The 20,385-nt window shown below is 45.1% G+C and overlaps 1 protein-coding gene across 1 annotated transcript in view; it reads left to right on the top strand.

Moving 5' to 3' along the window:
- The first annotated feature begins 846 nt into the window (after positions 1-846).
- The window catches only part of SYNPO2L (synaptopodin 2 like), a 193,113-nt gene continuing 173,574 nt past the window's right edge, over positions 847-20,385 (top strand). Inside the window, exon 1 of the mRNA XM_069753242.1 lies at positions 847-1,056. Coding sequence (XP_069609343.1) covers positions 952-1,056 — 105 coding nt within the window. The 5' untranslated portion in view covers positions 847-951. The remainder of the gene's footprint in view (positions 1,057-20,385) is intronic.

Raw genomic sequence — 20,385 nt, 5'->3', positions numbered from 1 at the left:
AGGGTGCTCTCTTCACCTCATGTTCTCTGCTCTGATCTGTCCAATTACCTCCTGGACTTGCAAGCTCGGTATTGCATTATATTTCCTGCCCCAGATCCTGTCTTTGGAAAACCACTCACACCTTCTGTCACTTCCTCTTGCCTCTTTCCTGGATCTTGCTATCTGCTCCCTCGGTCTACATTCCCTCCAGGGACACCCATGTCATGCGACTCTGCTTACCTATCAGACCATATCAGTCTGCCTCTGCTGCAGGCTGGGCCCTATCTAACTTCCTTATAGGAAACTGTCCCAATTATTAACACTAGCTCTACCTACTGTTGGGCAAACTATAACACCGTCATTAATAACATGTCTCAATACACATTACGCATTGCAACAAGCCATGTGTCTTCAAGGGGGAACATAGGCAGCATGTCCACCTTCTTACACAATGCCTCATATGCGTTTGAATCACAGTATAATTTCCTTTTTGCTTGTACATAGATGATGAGATTTGGATTATTCTTAGAGTCTAAATTAAGTCTTCCTTTTTTTCCTACAAATACCCATACTCCCAGCAGGACTATTTCAGCGATTCGAACAGGTGGATGCAGAAGGGGTCAGAATGCATTATTACTGAAAGGCAGTTCAGAAAGAAGCATCTATAATTAGACCGTATCACGGTTTGTGTGACAACTCTCCGTGGATTGGTAGGAGGGATCTGCTTTCAGAGAAGGGGTTAAAAAAAAAGGGAGAGAAAGAAGGAGAGGGCTGGAAGATTGACACGACATGTGCTGGGGAAACCACTGGCTTCATCCCAAAAATATCACTGACTCATGTTAACAAGTGGTGAAGGTCCCAGAAGAGTTGAGAGCAGCAAGGATCTCCACTCCTGCTGCTTGCTTTCCTACTTTTGATACAAGGGCAAGAAGTTGTGATGGAGATCAAACGTGCAGAATAGGACAAAGAAGTATGGGGAGTGACGACCATATCATCATCACCCTATCCGGAGAGGGCCCTTGGGGCTTTAGACTGCAAGGGGGAGCTGAGAAGAGCTTACCTCTCCTTGTGTCAAAGGTATGCGCTCGTTTTGAGGCCTAACACCACAAGGCCAAGCGGTAGCATGCAAAACCTCATTAAGTTACCACCATATCTAAAAATATGCTTTACAATGATTTACATCATACTAATAATTATTCATGTTATTGAGATTAGCTGGGAAATATTCTGCTATCTTGCACTATTCTGCAGAGCATGCATGTACCATTCATATAAAATAGGATAGAGACTATTGCATATCATTACCATTCTTTACAATAGCACTGCAGCTCCGGTATCTGGACTTACTGCTTGTATAGATGCAGATTTTGCTTAGTGATGGGCCCTTTTTAGCATATCAAGACTGCCAAGAGGAGGCATAATACTGACACCTATAAGAAATCTACTTACATATGAATTACTAACTTTAATTTTACACTTACGGTAATTATTTGCTTTAGTTAAACAAGTGATGACTACATGGTGTTTCTTGGGTTCTTTGCTAGGGAAAAGTTCTAAGGCTCAATTCACACTTAAAAAACAAACAAAATGGCAGTCATTTACAAATATAGGTAAGTGTATAGACAAAGTCATTGGCGTAACTATAGGTATAGCAGCTACTATGGGCTTAGAGGTTGACGCGTTGTACCTTTTTGTAAGCAATAAGAAGTTGGCAGCTTTCTGCTATCTAGAACAACTTATTTGTTTTCTGATATAGGGCACTATTATTCCATGCCTGTAATTATTGCTACTTATGCTGCACGTCAGGAGTCCATATCATGGTACCCTATAAATTCTAGTTATGCCCCTGCATACAGCTTCTTACCACATTACTATACTATGCTGCAGTAATAACTGTATCCAGTTGACAATTTTGAGTCACAAAAATTTCCCAGTGTGGATTGTAGCATTTTAGTGATTTTGCAGTCAGTCATGCATATACTGTATCAACATGCCACATTGTATTTTTTCAGGCTTTTTCCTCCATAGGCTTCTTCATAAAACTTAAAAGACAAAAAAATAGGGGGGCATTTTTCCATTTACTTTTGCAGAAATGTTCACATCTCACTGTAACATATTAGTAACTTCTGCAGCTCTTTAAAGTGCACCTGTCAGAAGACAGCTGTCCGTCACACTTGTCTAGCACTGTTGTAAATAACTAGACTGTACACCAACAACCGCATACGTTTTAAGGTAGAACGTTGGTCTAGTGATGCAGACCACCAAAATGAGTATAATTAAACAAGCACTCCTTCTTTTCCTATCAAAATTTGTATCCTCTTAATATATTGCAATCCTCATATCATATAGCTGTGTACTTACAATTGCTCTTTTTCCCTTTCTACCCAGCTAATTCTTCTTTTTCCATTAGGTCTATGACATCCTGTGATTAAAAACTGACTAGCTCAATCCTTCTAAGCTCGATGTAGAAACAGGAGGTCATTTTTTCCTGTATTTGTCATGAGTCGCTGCATAAGTCAATGGCGGGGAGTGAGGAGTGGAGCAACTGGGTCTGGAGTTAAAGAAGGGAATAATAAACGCAGGGACAAGAGACTTCCTGTTTTTACATCAAGCAGAAAAAAGAGAAGAATTAACTTGGTAGAAAGGTAAAAGTAAGTACACAGTGCTGTATGAACGTGGCCTAAAGTCAATAGTAAAAAGTTGTGTCAAGTGCAAAGCTTGTGGCAGCAGTTCAGTCTACACAGGAGAGAGGAACGTGCTCCATCACAGGCCTGCAATAGGCAAAACACTAAACTGAACTATACCGAAGTAATGTTAGGCCGGTTTCACATTCGCGTTTTGCTGATCTGCGGAGGGCTGCGGACTTCCTCCATGAAGCCCCGCCCTCGGCTGCACCTCTGCCGCTAGCTCTGCCTACTTCTGCATGCGGCCTGCATACCTATCTTTAACATTAGGTACGCAGGTCGTGCCGCTATATGCGGATGCTTCCGCATGCGTCGTTTTGACGATGTGGCGACCAGCGTAGGACGCAGCTTGTAGCATTTTTTTTCTCCACATCGTCAAAACAACGCATGCGAAAGCATCCGCATACAGCCGCACGACCTGCGTACCTAATGTTAAAGATAGGTACGCAGATCGCATGCCGGCCACATGCAGAAGTAGGCGGAGCTAGCGGTGGAGGTGCTACCGAGGGCGGGGCTTCATGGAGGAAGTCCGCAGCCCTCCGGAGATCAGGAAAACGCTAGTGTGAAACTAGCCTAAAGTGTGGGAGCTTCCAGAGGCTATATTTCAGCTGACCACAGACAAAATGTCATCAACAGTGACACTAACATTATGACTGTCAAAGACTATTACAGTATGTTTATAGCAAAAATTAATTAGTACTAACTAATGAAAATCTGGTACTGTTCATGATTTATGAAATGTTCTTTGTTGTTAGAGGTAAGTTGAAGTAATTAGTCCTGATGATAATACCTGTAAGGCAATGCCAATGCATGGTATTTCATAAGAAACAAATCTGTTTTCCGTAGGGAGATTTCATGTTAATTACCATTTTCCCAGCAAGCTTTCTAGTGAAAAAAAAATGTAAGTGCAAGTTGTATCATGGTTATTCAAGGGAATCTGTCACCCTTTTGTGGTTTTTGAGTTAATAATATGGGCATACAGGTTGTGACAGATTCCCTTTAACTAGTATAAGCCACTTGTCCACAAAGATGTAATCATCGCACAGTTCTCTAACATTAAGCACTAGGTTGTATGGTGACCAACATATGAAGAGTAGATCATCAGTCCATTAGAGCCACCAAGGTCACAGTCCAGTAGAGCCACCAAGGTCACAGTCCAGTCTATGGAGTTGCCCGGCCACAGTCTGCACAATTAGAAGCGAGTTAGTAGAGTTTATTTCTATCAATCAATAAAACTCTGTTCCAATGTACATGCCCCATATGAGGTTTAAAATGGGAATGGATGTCATATCGTGGCCCAGTCTTTCCGTAAGTGGTCAGCTTAAAGGACTTCACCTGTGTCAAAATGAAACGGTGAATAGTAAGTCTGCCTCAAACAGCTGCAATATGTTCGTGGTTAAGCAGATTGCCAAGTGACCTTCAGCCATCCCAAATGTGACTTGCTGAAGGTGCATTTGATGAGCATTTGACACCATGTCTCTCATACAGTATTTTAGCTTTCTGTCAACAACTGATAAAACCCATCCCTTGTCAATCTAAAGAAAAGAAAATTGGAAGCAAACATTACTATGTGATGCATTCATTATCCAACCAAAAACTTTTACAAGTAATTAAATTATTAAATACACCAGAGGTTGAGAACCATATTGTCTACAATAGTATACTATCCCTCCAGAAATGCAAGCTTCAATGTCACCAATCTGACAAGCTTTACTGCTATTAATTACTTCTCCTGCTCCCCATGGGTCATTTTTGACATGTCAGCAAGATATGCCATAAATGTTTGGTAGATGATGGTCCCACTTTAGGAACTGTCTAGAAAACTGGGCATGCAGGAGTTGGAACCCACATTTATCTGACATAACATCATATCTAGCCCATACGACATAACTGTCCCACATAGAACAACGCCAAAATATAATAATAATCATTTTGTTTCTATAGCACCAACAAATTCCGCAGTACTTAATCAGGGACATGTACAGACAATAAGGACATCACAAAGTAACAGTTCAACAGATACAGCTGGAGTGAGAGCCTTGCTGGCAAGATTACAATCTATAAGGAAATTGGGGAGACACAATAGGTGGAAAGTGTTTGTCATGTATAGTCTAGCCTTCATTATAATAAACTAGCTATTGAACCCGTTCTACGCCCAGGTGGCGAGCATTTATATTGGTATATGGTCTCCATCCTGGTATGTGCTGCTCCATCCTGCGTCCCCATCCTGTCATGTGCTGCTCCATCCTGCGTCCCCATCCTGTCATGTGCTGCTCCATCCTGCGTCCCCATCCTGTCATGTGCTGCACCCATCCTGCGCCCCCATTCTGTCATGTGCTGCTCCTATCCTGCACCCCCATCCTGTCATGTGCTGCTACCATCCTGCGCCCCCATTCTGACATGTGCTACACCCATCCTGCCCCTCCATTCTGTCATTTGCTGCTCCCATCCTGCGCCCCATCCTGTCATGTGCTGCTTCCATCCTGCACCCCGATCTGTCATGTGCTGCTCCCATCCTGCGCCCCCGTTCTTTCATGTGCTGCTTCCATCCTGCACCCCCGTTCTGTCATGTGCTGCTCCCATCCTGCACCCCCGTTCTGTCATGTGCTGCCCTATTCTATCATGTGCTGCTCCCATCCTGCGCCCCCGTTCTGTCATGTGCTGCTCCCATCCTGCGCCCCATCCTGTCATGTGCTGCTTCCATCCTGCACCCCGATCTGTCATGTGCTGCTCCCATCCTGCGCCCCGTTCTTTCATGTGCTGCTCCCATCCTGCGCCACCGTTCTGTAATTTGCTGCTCCCATCCATATGCCCCATAGGCTGCTCCATAAAGGTTTATGGCCCCCATAAGATGCTCCATAGTATATGCCCCGTACACTGCTCCATAAAGGTTTATGGCCCCCATAAGATGCCCCATAGTATATGCCCCGTACACTGCTCCATAAAGGTTTATGACCCCATAAGATGCTCCATAGTATATGCCCCGTACACTGCTCCATAAAGGTATATGGCCCCCATAAGATGCCCCATAGTATATGCCCCGTACACTGCTCCATAAAGGTTTATGGCCCCATAAGATGTTCCATAGTATATGCCCCGTACACTGCTGCATAAAGGTTTATGGCCCCTATAAGATGCCCCATAGTATATGCCCCGTACACTGCTCCATAAAGGTTGATGGCCCCATAAGATGCTCCATATTATATGCCCCCGTACACTGCTCCATTATGGTTTATGGCCCCCATAAGATGCTCCATTGTATATGCCCCCGTAAACTGCTCCATTATGGTTGATGGCCCCCATAAGATGCTCCATTGTATATGCCCCCGTACACTGCTCCATTATGGTTGATGGTCCCCATAAGATGCTCCATTGTATATGCCCCGTATGCTGCTGCGATATATAAAAAAAAAATACCATACTCACCTATCGTTGCTGGGCGCCGAGTGCTGGGGGGCCTGAGCAGGCAGGGACACCATCGCGCTGTGAGGGTCAGGTGCTGGAGTTGCCGCTAGCTCAGGCCCCCCAGCACTTGCTATATTCACCTGGCCGTGATCCAGCGCTGCACGCTGCTCCGTGTTCCGGCTCCTCTGGCTGTGACTGTTCAGTCAGAGGGCGGCACGCATTAAGCGCGTCATCGCGCCCTCTGAACTGTGAACGTCACAGGCAGAGGACCCGAAAGATGGAGCAGCACGCAGCGCTGGAACGGGGGACAGGTGAATATACTTACCCTCCTGGCACGTCCACGGTCCCTGCCTCTCCGTTGGAGATCGCGGTGTGCGTTCAGTGTTTACGCATACCGCGATCTCCTGGGAGCGTCACTCTGTGGGGTCCAGACTGTGCCGGCGCTTGCGCTTGTGCAGTCTATAAAGGCTTTGGACAGAGTGACGCTCCCAGCGTTATATTATAGATAGGGCATTTTAAATAAGTATCTGTATAGGTGCAGTTGGCAAGTGTTATTGGGTGCAAGGAGGAAGTGGACACAGATGAATTGGAGGGAGAAGGTTCTCAGTAAAATTTAAAAAGAGGGAACAGGGGAGAGTTAGGTTAGATATTAATGAGATTGTCCCGGGTAGTGCATTCCAGAAAACTGGTGCAGTGCAAGAAACTCATGCTCGCGGTGACATCAGTGAGGTCAAAGAAGTTCATGGGATATGAACTCCGCTCACCTTTCGCACATCACCGCGAGGCACTGAGCTGAGCAAGCAAGTGCAGCTCAGTGTCTCTGCTGGATGGTAGGCTTTATAGTTACATCATGCAACAATGCAGCCTGCCATCTAGTTGTAGCAGGGCTAGACACGCCATGGGCCAAATGGATTATTATCTTCTCTGCGGACAGATGAGGAATATGGTTGTTTATTATATTAATTCTTTTACAGGTGATATTGGCTTCCGTGGATTTGACGTCAGGTGAGTATAAGTGTTTTTGGTTAATGTAGAGTCAATATGTATACTTCTGGCCATATTCCGACTAGATGGGTGCTGCCTCACTCAATACAAGTGATTTGTGTGTCAAGTCTGAATGTGGCCAGGAGTATGCAAATTACATGTTTGCGGTCTCGTGACCGCTCAGTTTTGCAGCCAGTACCGGAGGATTCTTACATCGAGTGCTGTGCGTGACGTGAGGATTCACAAGTCTCCAATCACATAGACTTTCGTAATAAGCCCAAGAAACCCCTTTAAGGGGGCAGGTATATATAACTACTGCAGTTGAAATATAGTAATACATATCAGCCATTTAGATAAATGGCCACTCATATAATACAGTGACTGCTAACTGTTCTGAGTCATAAGCAGTGGTCAAAAGTGCTGAACACCCTCCAACGAGATGTTATAAATGACTGGTGTTTCTGAGGATTTTACATAATGTAATGGTGTTAAAGGGGTATTACCATCTCCAAGATCTTAGCCCAAAATGTAGTTAATGCAATAATATTAAAATTAGCAAATGCATCCAATTACAAATGTTGCATAGTTCTCCTGATTTGCTATGTCACTTACCGTATATGCAGGGCATTGCAGTAGCTTAGGTACCAATGGTTACTGCTATTCACAACTAACTATCTGTCACAATGTAAGTGGCCGCAACCATGGATATCTAAGCAACTACAATGCCCTGCACACAGGGTAATCAACACAGATAATCAGAAGAACTATATACTAATTCTAATTGTAGGTATTTGCTATTATTATTATTATTACACCAACTACATATTGGGATAGAATCTTGGAGGTGGGAATTCCACCTTTCACGACATGCGCCATACATGTACTGCGCATGCCGTGAATCTCCCTTTGATGTGGGCTCCGGCGGTGAGCCCGCATCAAAGTCGCGACATGTCAGCTGTTTTGTACAGCTGGCATGTGCGCCCAATAGCGGCGGGTGAAATCGCTATTCACCCGCCGCTATTAACCTGTTAAATGCCACTGTGAAACACAGACAGCGGCATTTAACCACCGCATCCGGCCGGGCGGCCGGAAATGACATCATCGCCGACCCCCGTCACATGATCGGGGGTCGGCGATGCATCAGGAAGGTAACCATAGAGGTCCTTGAGACCTCTATGGTTACTGATGCAGGCCTGCTGTGAGCGCCCCCCTGTGGTCGGCGCTCACAGCACACCTGCATTTCAGCTACATAGCAGCGATCTGATGATCGCTGTTATGTAGCTGAGCCGATCAAGGGGTGCCAGCTTCTAGACTCCCATGGAGGCTATTGAAGCATGGCACAAGTAAAAAAAAAATGTTTTTAAAAATATGAAAAAAATATAAAAAATATAAAAGTTTAAATCACCCCCCCTTTCGCCCCATCCTAAATAAAACAATTAAAAAAAAATCAAACATACACATATTTGGTATCACCGCGTTCAGAATCGCCCAATCTATCAATTAAAGAAAAGCATTAACCTGATCGCTAAACGGCGTAGCGAGAAAAAAATCTGAAATGCCAGAATTACGTTTTTTTGGTCGCCGCGACATTGCATTAAAATGCAATAACGGGCGATCAAAAGAACGTATCTGCGCAAAAATGGTATCATTAAAAACATCAGCTCGGCATGCAAAAAAAAAAGCCCTCACACGACCCCAGATCACGAAAAATGGAGACGCTACGGGTATCGGAAAATGGCACTTTTTTTTTTTTTTAAGCAAAGTTTGGAATTTTTTTTCACCACTTGGATAAAAAATAAACTAGACATGTTAGGTGTCTATGAACTCGTAATAACCTAGAGAATCATAATGGCAGGTTAGTTTTAGCATTTAGTGAACCTAGCAAAAAAGCCAAACAAAAAACAAGTGTGGGATTGCACTTTTTTTGCAATTTCACCGCACTTTTTCCCGTTTTCTAGTAAAAGACATGGTAAAACCAATGGTGTCGTTCAAAAGTACAACTTGTCCCACAAAAAATAAGCCCTCACATGACCATATTGACGGAAAAATAAAAAAGTTATGGCTCAGGGAAGGAGGGAAGTGAAAAACGAAAACGCAAAAATGAAAAAGGGCCGCGACTTGAAGGGGTTAAGATGCCTATACAACGAAAATAACTGTTGGGTCACCGCTTGCTCAACAGCCTTCTCTCCCATTTTGCCATACACAGGAACACAACAATTTTGAGCATTGAGCATTAGATTTCAAATTGCCTCACTCTTAAAGGGAAATGGTCACCAGGATTGGCAGCTGAGATATGGCCACCAACTTTCAGGGCTGATGTACAGCATTTTATAATGCTGTATATAAGCCCACAACCCAACCTGTAAGACAAGAAAAATACCTTTTATTATACTCACCTTCTGGGCGGTCCATTCCAAGTGGTGTCGATGTTTTTGGTCTGGTGCCTTCCACTTTCTTGTGGTGCCATCCTCCTTCTTACTTTGTGTGGATGACACATCGCTGCCTCATCCACACAGTCTCCTCAGCATCGCGCCCTGACCGTCATTGACTGCCAGCATCATGCTGATTGACAGCCAGCTTTCTGCAGTTAGGCAGTGAGAAGCCAGCTTTCAATCAGCATGACATTGTCAGTCACGCCCTGAGAGAAACCACTGCTCTGACGTTAGCAGAAGACGCATAATGGCTGGCAGGAGCAGTCTGTGACAGCTTTGTGCTATCAGAGATCTTCCCTGGGCAGAACAGGCAGGTTCTTAGCAACAACCTGCCTGTTAGTTCTTAGACACGTAGTAAACATTTAACATCTTCCTGGCAAACCTCTTTAAATTCTAAAAGGGAGCCAAACCACCCGCTAGTACATCATGTGTATAAATCACATGTTTTTGAAAGATCCATTAATTATATAAAGGATATTATTAAAATACCAATAAAATTCTAAATATGAGAACATTATATAAAATACATTTGTTAATATTAAAATATTAATATATTTTGAATGGGATAGGTCCGCTTGTAGGAGACATGGACATGACTGACAGTTTGTCATAGGCAAATCTTCCACGTGTGTTCTCTATTTTTTATTAATTGCGCTATGCATTTCTCTCTGGAATGGAGAGTCTATAAGTTCAAATCATTAAACAATGTAAATGGCTTTTAAAATTCGCAACATTTTTGCAACACGAAGTTGCGCAATAAACCTGCAACATTTGTTGTATTTACACTAGTTACGCCAAACTCTGCAAAAATGGGTGAAGCTGGGGTGGAAGGGGCGCATCTTGTCACAGCTCGTGAACCCTACCACCACAAAAGTTTTTTTTTACTTTCTTGCTGTCTGCCTAGTAATTTGTTGGGATTCTTCTTCAGCAACAACTGTCAAGGCTCTACACAACAGGTGGTAGAGGCAGACATCATCATTGCTTCCTCTGCATCTTTGGAGAAGGTCGTAAACATCAAGGCCAGTAACCCAGAGTTAAGAAAGCTTTTTTGAAGGGTGAGAACCAAACCACTAGCAGAAATAGATGTTAGTTTAAGGCCACGTTCACACTAGCAGTATTTGGTCAGTATTTCACATCAGTATTTGTAGGTCAAAACCAGAAGTGAGTCAAAAATGCAGAAGTGGTGATGGTGACATGTTTCTATTATACTTTTCCTCTGATTGTTCCTCACTTGGTTTTGGCTTATAAATAATAAAAATAATCTTTATTTTTATATAGCACTAACATATTCTGCAGTGCTTTAAAGTTTTTGCACACATCATCATCATCATTGCACACATATACCGTATATACTCGTGTATAAGCCGAGATTTTCAGCACATTTTTTTCTGCTGAAAACGCCCCTCTCGGTTTATATACAAGTCATTGCTGGTGGGGGAGCAGAAGATATCATACTCACCCTCCTGGTGTCAACGCTGCATATCGGTCCCTGCATCTCGGGCGCTGGCATCTTTCTTCTTGTCTTCCTTCCTGTGCTGAGCGGTCAAGTGGTACCATCTTATGAGGCCATCATTAACTTTTATGGAGCATTATAGGGGGCGTATTTTTGTATGGAGCATCTTATGGGGCCCATCATGAACATTATGGACAGTGGCGTAACTACAAAGTGAGGGGCCCCGATGCGAACTTTCAAATGGGGACCCCCCCACGCCAAAATATTTCCCACCGAAATTCACATTTTCCCTATTCATTTCGCACACTATAGTTTTGTTGCAATGTTGTATAGTCTGACCTAATACTGCCCTGTAATCGCTGAAAAAAATGATTTTATAACAAACATGTCTCTATACTAATTAGGGCGATGTCTTCTGAAGTGCAGACTCTGGGCGTTCGTGTCCTCCCTCGCTCTAATTCCAAGCGCACTCCCGGCGTTTGAAATCTGTGTGCTGTTTCTTCCTGGTATGACGCTGCAGTGCGTCATTTCCGGACCTGTGCAGTGTGGGGGTGTATTGGGTGTACTGGTTGGCTCCGGAGCATACGCACTGCACATTCTGACGCTGGCGAGTACACGCAATACTCCCCCACAGTGCACATGCTGGGCTCTGCCCACAGCCATGTACCATTCTTCCCGACTCGGAAATTTACAGCCCGTACACACACGGCTTCGCTCCGAGAACCCCGTACACACACGGCTCTGCTCCGTACACCTTATACACACGTGGCTCTGCTCCATACACCTTGCACACACGGCTCTGCTCCATACACCTTGCACACACGACTTTGCTCTGAGAACCCCGTACACACGCGGCTCTGCTCTGTACATCTTGTACACACGCGGCTCTGCTCCGTACACCTTGCACACACAGCTTCACTCCGAGAACCCCATACACATGGCTCTGCTCCGTACACCTTGTACACACGCGGCTCTGCTCCGTACACCTTGCACACACGGCTTCACTCCGAGAACCCCATACACGTGGCTCTGCTCCGTACACCTTGTACACACGCGGCTCTGCTCCGTACACCTTATACACACGCGTCTCTGCGCCGTACACCTTGCACACACGGCTTCGCTCCGAGAACCCCGTACACACACGGCTCTGCTCCGTACACCTTGTACACACGCGGCTCTGCTCCGTACACCTTGCACACACGGCTTCGCTCCGAGAACCCCGTACACACGCGGCTCTGCTCCGTACACCTTGTACACACGCGGCTCTGCTCCGTACACCTTGCACACACAGCTTCGCTCCGAGAACCCCATACACATGGCTCTGCTCCGTACACCTTGTACACACGGCTTCACTCCGAGAACCCCGTACACACACGGCTCTGCTCCGTACACCTTGTACACACGCGGCTCTGCTCCTTACACCTTGCACACACGTGGCTCTGCTCCTTGCACCTTGCACACACGGCTTCACTCCGAGAACCCCGTACACACACGGCTCTGCTCCGTACACCTTGTACACACGCGGCTCTGCTCCGTACACCTTGCACACACGGCTTCGCTCCAGGAACCCATACACACGCGGCTCTGCTCCGTACACCTTGTACACACGCGGCTCTGCTCCGTACACCTTGTACACACGCGGCTCTGCTCCTAACACCTTGTACACATGCGGCTCTGCTCCTTACACCTTGCACACACGCGGCTCTGCTCCATACACCTTGCAAACACGGCTTCGCCCCAAGAACCCCGTACACACGCAGCTCTGCTCCGTACACCTTGTACACACGCGGCTCTGCTCCTTACACCTTGCACACACGTGGCTCTGCTCCTTGCACCTTGCACACACGCGGCTCTGCTCCTTACACCTTGCACACACGCGGCTCTGCTCCTTACACCTTACACACAAGCGGCTCTGCTCCTTACACCTTGTACACACGCAGCTCTGCTCCTTACACCTTGCACACAAGCGGCTCTGCTCCTTACACCTTGCACACACGCGGTTCCGCTCCTTACACCTTGTAAACATGCGACTCTGCACCTTACACCTTGTACACACGCGGCTCCGCTCCTTACACCCGCGGATCTGCTCCGTACACCTCACATATACAGCTCCACTTAGTACACTCCATACACACGCTTCTCCACTCCGTCCATAACAAAAAGCGCAGGTGCTAGATATATCAATCCCGGAGGGGGGGATCATATCAATAATATAAATAGTAGCGCGAAAAATGAATCATATATCCCACGGCAGTATACCAACATAAACATAACAACTGCCGTGGGATATATGATTCATTTTTCGCGCTACTATTTATATTATTGAGATGATCCCCTCCTCCGGGATAGATATATCTAGCGCCTGCGCTTTTTGTCAGTATGCCTCCATCTTGGCACTCCTTGCAATGAATGGCAACAAATCTGTAAGCGGTCTCGGCGCATGCGCACTTGCGACATCGTTCGCCATCTTGGTACACCCTGCTGGGTCAGATGTCTATGACGCTGGGACATTTCCGCTTCCCAGCATGGCGCCGTAGCGTGCACTGCGATACACTCCTCCGTTCCCGGCTTGGAGATCCACACAGCTGGTATGAAACTTCTACTTGATTTAGATGTATAAATAGGTGTCAATATGTGGACACTGGCACTCTTGCTCCTGACGAAGCCACGCTGTGGTGACACGCGTTGGGCTGCTTTTGCCCCCCATGACCGGTGTTATGCTGCTTTAAGCGCTGTTTTTAGCTCTGGGCAGGTTATATTTGATTTTTATGGCTCTTTTTTGCTCCCCTCGGTTGTGTACCTGTATGCCTCTCTTTCTTTATTTAGTTACTGTTTTTAGGCAGGTGTTACATCGATGCGCCTCTCATCTGCAGGCCTATATATACAGCATTTGTAGTCTGTGGGGTCTAGGCATCTTCCTTATCCCACACTACGGACTCGGAAAATCTTGCATTTACCACTTTACATATTGAGTTTTTGTAATATACACGGTGCATCTATATATACTAGTATCAGCCTGACCAACTATATGATATTGTCCCCTGTACTGACTTTACTGCATCTGACCATATGCTATTGGCATTTATCTTGTTTGGACAACATATGCTCTATACATAAAATATTAGGTGGTACATTAGACTGATCATTATGATCTTGGGAGTTCTATTTTTTCCTTATTTTGTTATGGCCATAACAACTATATGCCTCTAGGGCGATTATTTTTGTCCTATTTTTTGAGCAGTTATATATACGGTATATATATATTTTTTTTTTTGCATGCGCTTATTAAACCATCTGTTTTGCATGTATACGTATTTGTCATGTTGCATTTGTATTATATATACCAGTATTAACCCTTTTTCTGGTCTTGGGGGGTATTCCCCATTTGGGGATGTACCATTATTGTTTTTAAATGTTTTTAATCGTGTGTTGTGTCTCGTTTTGACCATAATAAAATTGACTATTATATTATAAGGATTATTGTTCTTTTCTTGGTGATCCCCGGTTTTGTGTATGTCTCCTTTTTCTTGTTTTCTTACATTGCTCTTGTTGGACATACCCCGGGTTGATCCCAGCCTGTTATAATGATGATGGTGCCCTCCACCCCCCTTGTTTTGTGCCCACACCATTACTGACCCACTGCCAAACCAGTCATGCTGAAGGATGTTGCAGGCAGCAGATCGCTCTCCATGGCGTCTCCAGACTCTGTCACATCTGTCACATGTGCTGAGTGTGGACCTGCTTTCATCCGTGAAGAGCACAGGGTGCCAGTGGCGAATTTGCTAATCCTGGTGTTCTGTGGCAAATGCCAATCGTCCTGCACGGTGTTGGGCTGTGAGCACAACCCCCATCTGTGGACATCGGACACTCAGACCATCCTCATGGAGTTGGTTTCTAATCGTTTGTGTAGACACATGTACATTTGTGGCCTGCTGGAGGTCATTTTGCAGGGCTCTGGCAGTGCTCCTCCTGTTCCTCCTTGCACAAAGGCTGAGGTAGCGATCCTGCTGCCGTGTTGTCGCCCTCCTACGGCCCCCTCCACATCTCCTGGTGTACTGGCCTGTCTCCTGGTAGCGCCTCCTCTGGACACTACGCTGACAGACACAGCAAATCTTCTTGCCACAGCTCGCAATGATGTGCCATCCTGGATGAGCTGCACTACCTGAGCCACTTGTATGGGTTGTAGGGTCCGTCTCATGCTACCACAAGTGTGAAAGCACAACCAACATGGAAAAGTGACCAAAACATCAGCCAGTAAGCATTGGTACCGAGATGTGGTGTGTGGTCCCCACCTGCAGAACCACTCCTTTATTGAGAGCGTCTTGATAATTGCCAATAATTTCCATCTGTTGTCTATTCCATTTGCACAACAGCATGTGAAATTGATTGTCAAACAGTGTTGCTTCCTAAGTGGACAGTTTGATTTCACAAAAGTTTGATTTACTTGGAGTTATATTCTGTTGTTTAAGTGTTCCCTTTATTTTTTGAGCAGTGTATATATATAAATCGTAGTGTTGAGCATTCCGATACTGCAAATATCGGGTATCGGCCGATATTTGCTGTATCGGAAGTCCGATACCGAGTTCTGATACTTTTGCGATATCAGATGCCGGAATTGGAAGCTCCTATAGTGCAGTGATGCACTATAATGGAGTGTGGGCGGTACGTGGGCAGAGACTGCGTGTGTGTGTGGGCGGGGTCTGTGCGTGACCGTGGGGGGGTCTGTGCGTGCCTGCCGGGGGTCTGTGCAGGCCTGTTGGGGCTCTGTGCGGCGTGCTGGGGCTCTGTGCATGTGTGCCGGGGCTCTGTGTGGCGTGCTGGGGCTCTGTGCGGGCTGCCGGGGCTCTGTGCGTATGTGCCGGGGCTCTGAGCAGCATGCCGGGGCTCTGTGCAGCGTGCCGGGGCTCTGTGCGGGCTGCCGGGGCTCTGTGTGTGCCGGGGCTCTGTGCGGCATGCCGGGGCTCTGCGGCATGCAAGGGCTCTGTGCGGGCTGCCGGGGCTCTGTGCATGTGTGCCGGGGCTCTGTGCAGCGTGCCGGGGCTCTGTGCGTGTGTGCCGGGGCTCTGTGCGGTGTGCCGGGGCTCTGTGTGGTGTGACGGGGCTCTGTGCGGGCTGCCGGGGCTCTGTGCATGTGTGCCGCGGCTCTGCGGCGTGCCAGGGCTCTGTGCGGGCTGCCGGGGCTCTGTGTGTGTGTGCCGGGGCTCTGTGCGGGCTGCCCAGGCTCTGTGCGTGCGTGCAGGCATCGTCCGATGGGGCTACAAGTCCCATCGGACGATGCCTACTACAGTGACAGTGATTGACACATTAGCCAATGATGGGACAGTAGTAGTCCCATCATCCGACTAATGTGTTGAATGAAAAAAAAAAAAACTATGCATACTACATACATACTACATACATACATACATACATACTACATACTACATACATACTACGTGCATACATACTACATACAGTACATACTACATACATACATACTACATACATGCATAATACATACATACTACATACATACATACATACTACATACATACATACATACTACATACATACATACTACATACAGTACATTCATACATTACATACAATATATACATACAGACATACAGTACATTAAACATATAGTACATACTCACCATCACTTGTCACTTTGTTCCCCGAAGCCAGTGTCATCTGTAAAAAAATATGAAAATAACAAACAACCAATATACTCCCTGTCCGCTGAAATCCACGAGTGTCCCACGACGATCTCCCGTGGAGAATGGCAGCATCAGCTGATGCGACCGCTCTCCAGGGGCTCCAGGAACACAATGATGGGAGGAAGGTATCCTTCCGCACTGTATTCCTCTGCCGCTGTAAAAAAAATAGTCCCTAGTCTCACTTTTAGCAGTGCTGTGTGAGAAATTTTCCCACGCAGCAATTGCCATAAAGTGAGACTTTGAACTATAGTAACCTCAGTGATGCACTGCAGGAGCCATAGTCTCCTGTCAGTGTGTCACTGAGGGTCCTGACATCAGGCTGTGCACGTCCAGGCTGTGTAAGGGATAATTTACCAAGACGGAGAGTGATGGGGTGCTACGCCAGATTACCTGGCCTTCACATCACCAAGACCTGAACCCAATCGAGATGGTTTGGGGTGAGCTGGACCGCAGAGTGAAGGCAAAAGAGCCAACAAGTGCTAAGCATCTCTGGGAACTCCTTCAAGATTGTTGGAAGACCATTCCCGGTGATTACCTCTTGAAGCTCATCAAGAGCATGCCAAGAGTGTGCAAAGCAGTCATCAAAGCAAAAGGTGGCTACTTTGAAGAACCTAGAATATAAGACATAATTTCAGTATATAATTCCACATGTGTTAACTCATAGTTTTGATGCCTTCAGTGCAAATGTACAATTTTCATAGTCATGAAAATACAGACAAATCTTTAAATGAGAAGGTGTGTCCAAACTTTTCGTCTGTAATGTAGGTGAGCCACCCACAAGCTGGATCAGAGCTCCCCCTTCTGGCCTGGAGTGTGAACATGTTGCATGCTTGTTTGTACCTGATAAAGAAGATCCTTCCTCGCTTCCAAGTGTGACATCACTCTCCCTGTAAGGAAAACAATGCCACTTTGATAACCAGGAACCTGGGGTGTCACAGTACGCATCCACATGCGAACGCATGCAAAAGCATGTCCCTGCATACACCATGTTAAAGATTTGTATGCATGACACATGCGGATGTATGCGGATCATACGCTGCAGATAAAAACGATAATGTGAACCCGGACTAAGAAAGATATTTCACAATAATGAAATAAATTATAGGTACACTGGCCCTCCCAAAATGAACAGTGTGAGCTTAAACTGCTGGTGCCTAGACGGCTTCTGTGCCTAATCTGTCACAGTATAAAGAATAACAGAAAAAAGAGAAGACTCTGTAGCTGTAATGAACAAGTGGAAATACACTGTCCCAGTGATCAAGCAGAGATACCAAGCATCATGCAGTAAAAAAAATCACAGAGTGGCTGGATGAACTGATCACATATAATATAAAACACTAAATGCACTCAAAAAATTATAAAGTGTGCAGTAGTAACAGGTAACTGCATGCTGTGGGGCCCTCCCCTAATTTAATAACAATTGCATGCAATGCTGTAGAAAAATGAAAGACTTACTTGTGGTTAGCCATGGCAAAAAACATGTGTCCGTGGTATATTATAACCTTGTTCCTGGTGATCTCTCAAGAAGAACTAGACATCCTTGATTGTCCTCATGCATCTTTGTTGGTCCCAATTGTTGCTGTCCTAGGTTTGTTAGCATTTGTCTTAACCATGTCTTGACTGGCATGTGCTACGGTGACATATTCTGCTTCTGTCGACGACAGTGTTACTATAGATTGTTTCATACTAGTCCAACTAATTGGTCCACTTGAGAGCAAGAAAAGATAGCCACTGGTAGATTTCCTGTCAGTTGGATCTCCAGCCCAGTCTGCATCAACGTATCCATAGTTACATAGTAACATAGTTATTAAGGTTGAAGGAAGACTAAGTCCATCTAGTTCAACCCGTAGCCTAACCTAACATGCCCTAACATGTTGATCCAGAGGAAGGCAAAAAAAAACCATGTGGCAAAGAGTAAGCTCCACATTGGGGAAAAAATTCCTTCCCGACTCCACATACGGCAATCAGACTAGTTCCCTGGATCAACGCCCTATCAAGGAATCTAGTATATATACCCTATAACATTATACTTTTCCAGAAAGGTATCCAGTCCCCTCTTAAATTTAAGTAACGAATCACTCATTACAACATCATACGGCAGAGAGTTCCATAGACTCACTGCTGTTACAGTAAAGAATCCGCATCTGTTATTATGTTTAAACCTTCTTTCCTCCAGACGTAAAGGATGCCCCCTTGTCCCTGTCTCAGATCTATGATTAAAAAGATCATCAGAAAGGTCTTTGTACTGTCTCCTCATATATTTATACATTAAAATAAGATCACCCCTTTGTCTTCGTTCTTCCAAACTAAATAGCCCCAAGTGTAATAACCTATCTTGGTATTGCAGACCCCCCAGTCCTCTAATAACCTTGGTCGCTCTTCTCTGCACCCGCTCTAGTTCAGCTATGTCTTTCTTATCCACCGGAGACCAGAACTGTGCACAGTATTCTAAGTGTGGTCGAACAAGTGACTTGTATAGAGGTAAAATTATGTTCTACTCATGAGCATCTATGTCTCTTTTAATGCATCCCATTATTTTATTTGCCTTAGTAGCAGCTGCCTGACACTGGCCACTGAATATGAGTTTGTCATCCACCCATACATCCAGGTCTTTTTCATTGACGGTTTTGCCCAGAGTTTTAGAATTAAGCACATAGTTATACATCTTATTACTTCTACCCAAGTGCATGACTTTACATTTATCCCCATTAAAGCTCATTTGCCATTTATCAGCCCAAGCTTCTAGTTTACATAATTCATCCTGTAATATAAACTTGTCCTCCCCTGTATTGATTACCCTGCACAGTTTAGTGTCATCTGCAAATATTGAAATTCTACCCTGAATGCCCCTACAAGGTCATTAATAAATATGTTAAAAAGAAGAGGGCCCAATACTGACCCCACTGCTAACCGCGACCCAGTCCGAGTGTGTTCCATTAATAACCACCCTTTGTTTCCTATCCCTGAGCCAGCTCTCAACCCACTTACACATATTTTCCCCTATCCCCATTATTCTCATTTTATGTATCAACCTTTTGTGTGGCACCGTATCAAAAGCTTTTGAAAAGTCCATATACACTACATCTACTTGGTTCCCTTGGTCCAGTCCGGAAGTTACCTCTTCATAGAAGCTGATCAAATTAGTCTGACATGAACGGTCCCTAGTAAACCCATGCTGATACTGGGTCATGAGGTTATTCCTCTTCAGATATTCCAGTATAGCATCCCTTAGAATGCCATCCAGGATTTTAGCCACAGTAGAGGTTAAGCTTACTGGCCTATAATTACCGAGTTCAGTTTTTGTCCCCTTTTTGAATATTGGCACCACATTTGCTATACGCCAGTCCTGTGGTACAGACCCTGTTATTATGGACTCTTTGAAGATTAAAAATAATGGTCTATCAATGACTGTACTTAATTCCTGCAGTACTCGGGGGTGTATCCCATCCGGGCCCGGAGATTTGTCAATTTTAGTGATTTTTAGACGCCGCCGTACTTCCTGCTGGGTTAAGCAGGTGACACTTAATGTGGAATTTTTGTTATCACTGATCATATTGTCTGCCATGGGATTTTCTTTTGTAAATACTGATGAAAAAAAGTCATTTAGCATATTGGCTTTTTCCTCATCCTCATCCACCATTTCACCCAGACTATTTTTAAGGGAGCCAACACTATAATTTTTTAGTTTCTTACTATTTACGTAGTTAAAGAATATTTTGGGATTATTTTTACTCTCTCTGACAATTAGT

The sequence above is a fragment of the Ranitomeya imitator genome, chromosome 2, assembly GCF_032444005.1.
Source record: "Ranitomeya imitator isolate aRanImi1 chromosome 2, aRanImi1.pri, whole genome shotgun sequence".
Taxonomy (NCBI): domain Eukaryota; kingdom Metazoa; phylum Chordata; class Amphibia; order Anura; family Dendrobatidae; genus Ranitomeya; species Ranitomeya imitator.
This window is presented reverse-complemented; position numbering and strand designations above follow the sequence as displayed.